The 6,000-nt window shown below is 44.3% G+C and overlaps 1 protein-coding gene across 2 annotated transcripts in view; it reads right to left on the reverse strand.

The window, feature by feature from the left end:
• The window catches only part of LOC123729256 (uncharacterized), a 29,088-nt gene extending 24,088 nt beyond the window's left edge, over positions 1–5,000 (reverse strand). The window contains exons 1-2 of one of the 2 annotated variants that reach the window (XM_045703550.1): positions 4,687–5,000; positions 2,392–3,764 (exon numbers count right to left, since the gene is read on the reverse strand). In XM_045703550.1, coding sequence (XP_045559506.1) covers positions 2,392–3,663 — 1,272 coding nt within the window. In that variant the 5' untranslated portion in view covers positions 3,664–3,764; positions 4,687–5,000. Of the gene's footprint in view, positions 1–2,391; positions 3,917–4,686 lie in introns of both variants that reach the window. The other variant, XM_045703549.1, reaches the window with a different exon arrangement.
• Positions 5,001–6,000: the final 1,000 nt, after the last annotated feature.

Below are 6,000 nucleotides of genomic sequence, written 5' to 3' on the forward strand. Positions count from 1 at the left end.
TCTCTACTGCACACACCCTGGAACTGGTGCCCTGCTCTCACGCTAGCCTAAATCCACAACTACTGCAGTACCACTACGACAACTACCCTACCTTACAGCTACTACTACTTTTAAAGCTACAACTACCACTACTACTACCCTACCTTACAGCTAATACTACTTCTAAGGCTACAACTACCACTACTACTACCCTACCTTACAGCTACTACTACTTCTAAAGCTACAACTACCACTACTACTACCCTACCTTACAGCTAATACTACTTCTAAGGCTACAACTATTACTACTGGGCAATTCCACAGTTAGAAAATTACACTGAGACTCTAAAATGTACGCCAAACAAAAAAACATTGATTTCAAAGCTCGAAGGCTACTTTGAACAATTTACACAGTAAATCAATAAACACATTTACAGGAAAAACTGTGCCGATGCAAAGCTTGATAACAGAGCTACGGTAACATCCCCGTTTTTTTTTCTCGGTTACCAAACTTTGTATTGGCACAGTTTTTCATGTAATGCATTTTTGTAAAACTTTCTGCATGAAATGTTTCTAAGTAAACTTTGAAATCAATGGTTTTTGTTTGGTATACATTTTAAAGGGAAAATGTGAGTCTCGGCATAATTGCCTTACCATGGAATTGCCAAACTACTACCACTAGTGAGGCTACAACTACCTCAAATAGTTCTGTCCTACAGTACATTACAGCTACTACTAACACAACTATTACTACTACTACTAAGGCTACAACTACCACAACTATTACTACGACCCCCTCTACTACTTCTAGAATGACTATTATCCCCACCACCACTACTTCTGCTACTCTAAATATTTCTATTAAATATTCCACTCCAACCTCCTAGAGTAAATGTGGCGTAACAGAGTCTAGACAGTTCTGCAATGGCTAACACCACTGATAAGAGGTAGACCCTGGGGTCAAGGTGCAGTAGTGAACAACTGAGATAATATGTTAATATAACATAGTCACTAGGTAGCAGATTGTATCAAAGCGACTTACAGTCAACACATAGTGTTATATTCAGTATAATGTAGCGCGGCTTATGCAGGACTCAAACCATGCTTAGTCTTGTTGAACGAGGACTAGATAGGTCTGAACCCTGCTTTAGGAGAGGGCTGAGTGGGCTGAGAAACTGGTTCAGGGTGGGGTGGAAACCTGGGGGAATGCAGTGAGAGTGGGTGAGACCGACGTAGGACCGTGACATAACCTGGCTCAAATATCCAGACCTGCGTCACTGAGTAAGGTCACTGACAGCTTACAGCACTGCAGCCAACTAGGCTCTGTACGGCTAGTAGGGATGGGGCAAAATCAACTACCACTCTTTGGTCATCAAGGTTGGAGTCAATTCTAATTGAAGTCAGTCGATTCAGGAAGTAAACTGAAATTCCAATTCAATAATTGAAAAAGGCATTTTATTTGTAGTGAATTCTCAATAAACCTAAAAGGAGAAAGTACTCATTTGAAAATGTTATTTTTGTCTTTGTTTGTTTACTTCCTGAATTCAGTTCAAATTGTCAACCCTGTTTGTCATGTCTGGCCATTGTCTAAGCTTGTAAAATCAAAGTTTGATGCTATGCTAAGGAAGGTTAAAAAGAACCCCTCTTTCATACATTCATATTCTCAAAACGCACAAAGACGAAAACAATCCAAACAAGCGCATACACACATGGCCATACAAATAGCTTCGATTGGCTAGGCAAGCAAACAGTCAAACATACTGTACACAGCCATCCAAACAGACACCAACTACCAAACAAACACACACACTCTTACCAAACCAGCCACAAGAATACCTTGTTTGTGTACGGGTGAGAGATATAGATTGAGTTGCCTTCAAATCTAGTGAAACATTGGCATAAACAGTGGCATGACAATAGGGGCATACTGGCATACACAGTAGCATGGGAGAAGTCAGGGACATATAGGACAGCTATGGCCCCACTTACCTGAGGGTGTGGCCCTATCACAATGAATCAGACAGGGAGCAGAACAGATGGGATTACATACCTACCCTTTGTCAGTGAGATGACAGTGACAGCTCAACATCACAATAGATGATGTAATCAAAATGGGACTCCACAGCTAATCACCCCCTATCTATAGAGTAGAATTATATAAAACGTTGATTTTGGTACTAATCCTTTCTATTTCAGTCAGCCTCCCCTCCTCATTCTCCTCTCAGCAGGATATGGCATTTGATGACAATGAGTCCCCAGCTCACACTGTTCCCTTCCACAATTCTCTATTTCTCTCTACCCCAGCTTCTCCCCCCATCTCCCCTCATCTTGGTGCTCCCATTGATGACGCCATCCCTTCCTGTCCCCAAACCCACCACCTCGGTCCTCCCGCCGCCCTCCCCGTTCACTCACCTTGGTGCGCCCGTTGATGACACAGTCCCCCAGCTGCCCGTTGGCAGCGCTGTGCATCACGGCCTCGTCGATGTGTGCCATCAGCGTGGCGATGCCCTCACACCCCGACTCGTGCCCCTCCACCCAAGCGATCTGGTCTCCGCGGATACTCCGCGAAGGGATGCTCCTCTGGCTAACCAGCTGACCCCCGCGGAACTTCCCGCTGCGATTCAGACTCTCCACCTCGCCCATCACCGACTCACCCAGCCGTGGCCCAAGGAAACTGTCCTTCACACAGATACCATAGGAATTCATACAGGGCACGATGTACTTCTGGGCGATATGCTCCGCCGACCAGCCCGCCCCGGCCTGTAACCGTAGAGACGGGATGCTGTTGGACTCTACTGGGGACGTCTGGTCTGGAACGGCCCCAGTGTTCAGCAGTGTCAGCTTGTGTACATTGTGGTGCAGCTTGTTGTTGTGAGGGGCGGGCAAAGGGGGGTGAGGGGTGGCCCCGTGGTTGTGGTTGCTAAGGTTATTGTTGATGCCGTTGTCGCCATTAGCAGCGAGCGGAACCGCCTTGCCTGGTTTGGAGGGCTCTGCTTTGTGAACGTCGCTCTCTGCCACTAGTCTCCGTTTGCAGTCCAGGGTTATCGACTCTCCTGGTCCGTAGAACATCATACCTTGAGATCCTAAACCTGACCCCACTGACAAGCCACATCCTTTGGGCGTCTCCAGACCCATGTCCCGGTTCTCCCCGCCTCTCCGCTTCCGATGGTGCTGTTTGACCTGCGGGTCACCATTGGCCCTCTTCACTAGAAGAGCACATTTCTCATGTTGTGTTCTGTCCCCATTCTCCACGAGGCGTGCTCTGTTGCCGAGGGGTTGCGCAAGGCCATTCGGTGTCTCCCCCACCCCCCTCACTTGCGGAGGACAACCGTTGGGAGTTTGCGCCAAAACCCCACTGTGGTTGCCCTCATTGGTTGCGGACGGAGACACGATCCCACCGTTATAGAACGGCAGCCCAGTATTCGGCTGCTTCTTTAATACCATGATTCCGGAAGAGCTTGCTTTGGAAGCCAGACCTGACAGTAACTCCGCAGCCGTGGCGCTCCCAACAGGCGTCATGCCCGGGCAGTACCCATTTAGTCCCATGTTGGTCTGGAAAGGGTGAAGCTCGGCAGCTCCGAATATGTGTTCACCGTTTGTCACTCTCTCATGCGAGGCTGAAAGACGGTGATGTCCGTGGGAAGAGCTTGGATTTAAAAGGTCCGTGTGTTCCAAGCTCTCCATTTCATCTCGTCTAGTGCTGGATGTGCACGTAGCCCACGTCCTCGCCTCATTTTTTACCAGAGCCACTGTGCGAGAGGGAGTGTGTAGTACAACTGCCGAGTCTGCGAGAGAGGAGCGTTGGAAAGTTTCATATTAAAAAGTCCGAATAGCTCCGAATACGCCTCAGTTTCTTTCATTCGTGGTTTGTCTTGAAATGGTTTCACATTTGTCTTCTATTGAAATGTTTTCTGATATTCCAAAGCTTGAGATGTTTCTAAAACAAAATACAATAATTACTTACTGTGATTACCGTTAGGCTAAATCGTATCACCCACAGGTTTGGGACGAAATACTCAAGCTAAACACACAGCAGCCTAATTTTCAAACCAGGCCTAGGCTATTCACACTCCCTAAATGAAGAAACCTGTAAGGGACCCGAAACTTGCTAGACACATTTAATTGTAGACCCAATATGTTATGTAGCGTGGCCTACATTTATTGACAAACTTTAAATATGTCGAAATTGCTTTAAATATTCTTATATAATATTCGAATAATATATTATATTCAGACATTGGGCTATAGTGGCTCGGGTAGTTAAATAGTCATTGATTTGTTACGGCAATTCAATTCTAAAATATCAACGCAAGAGTCGCTTACAAAAGGGGTTGTGTGAAGCGTCTACATTTACATGAAATATTTCAGGCAATAACAACACATTACAGTAATAATACGGATATCTGTAAGAATAATTCCCCACGTCACGAAGAAGGGGTAAGCACATTGTGAGAGCAGCTACTCTGAACACATGCCACTCCACCTTGTTATTCAACCCTATTACTTAATGTTTAGCCTGTATTCATAGTCTATAACTTAGAAATATAGCCTACACGTGTTTTGTGTCCCTTCCAAGATACAAATAGCCTATATTGGATTATTTGAGTGAGATTAGCTATGAATTTGAAATCAATTCAATAAAGTGCATAATAATAGTAACCCGGGTAAAGTATAGCCCCTCTATCTGTCAGCTGGTTGTACACTTACCGATCTGTAACGCAAAGCTCCAGTAGAGTAGCCTACGTGACCGGCTGAGGGTACGTCTGTTATTTCCGGGATTGTCTTGCTGTTGTTCCAGACGATTTTCTTTATGTTCAGCTAATTAATATCCCGATATGTCCACCACCCAGGGTGGAATTTGGAAACAGATGCTTGTCCTTAGGAGAGAACGACCGCTTCTGCCTCGGGAGTCACAGTAGGTCCCCCTCAATCACCAGAAAGTACGGTCCATTTCTCTACGGTGTCTCTCCGCTGGTAACTCCACACAGCGTCTCTCTCCGCTCGCTCGCTCGCCCTCTCCTGTCCATGAACGACCCTGTCAGTTCCACGTGCACATGAACACGTCATTCAGAACCGTTCAAATCAGGGCGGGTTGAGTGCACAGTTGTTGACATTCTTTGCAAGTTTGCAAGTTATCAGCTCCGTTCTAGATAAGTATAGGTCAGTAATGGGGTAGCCTACATATATTACTATAATTGTCTGTATGGTAATAATATATATTTTTGTAAAGTGGTTTCTTGCATCATACAACAATGCAATTTACAGTAATCTATTTGGCCCAATGTGTTACAGACTAAGTAAAAAAATGCATTAATGTCAAGCCCTTTTATAATGTAAAAACGTTTTAAAAGTCTCATGCAATGTAGGCCTGCATTGAATACCGCATATAGGCTACTGTAGGCTATATCATAGAAATCAAAGCTATTTCCATGTGAAAATGTTATGGCTTTTGTTGGTAGGCCACTAGGCCGACATTATGCTCAAATAGCCACAATAGACTATTGGCTACTGTCTTAAACTGTAAGGGTTCAGCCTCAGTGTTCACTGTAAACGGGCGCCAGAAGTTGCACAAAATTCTCACAAGGTTCAAGTTTCTGCTCACAAGACCTAAAATTTGCTCAGGGCCCCAAAAACAAAATAATTGAGGCAACATTGCTGGAGAGACGTTGCTCTTCGGTTTTGTGATGAAGCAAATGTATGTGTAGTTGCAGTGGTGAAACAAGTACCCAATTTTCATACTTGAGTAAAAGTAAAGATACCTTAATAGAAAATGACTCAGGTAAAAGTGAAAGTCACCCAGTAAAATACTACTTGAGTAAAAGTCTAAAAGTATTTGGTTTTATATAAACTTAAGTATCAAAATTAAATGTAATCGCTAAAATATACTTACAGTTGAAGTCAGTAGTTTACATACACTTAGGTTGGAGTCATTAAAACTTGTTTTTCATCCACTCCACAAATATCTTGTTAACAAACTATAGTTTGGCAAGTTGGTTAGGACATCTATTTTGTGCATGACAC

The sequence above is a fragment of the Salmo salar genome, chromosome ssa20, assembly GCF_905237065.1.
Source record: "Salmo salar chromosome ssa20, Ssal_v3.1, whole genome shotgun sequence".
NCBI classification, from domain to species: Eukaryota; Metazoa; Chordata; class Actinopteri; order Salmoniformes; family Salmonidae; genus Salmo; species Salmo salar.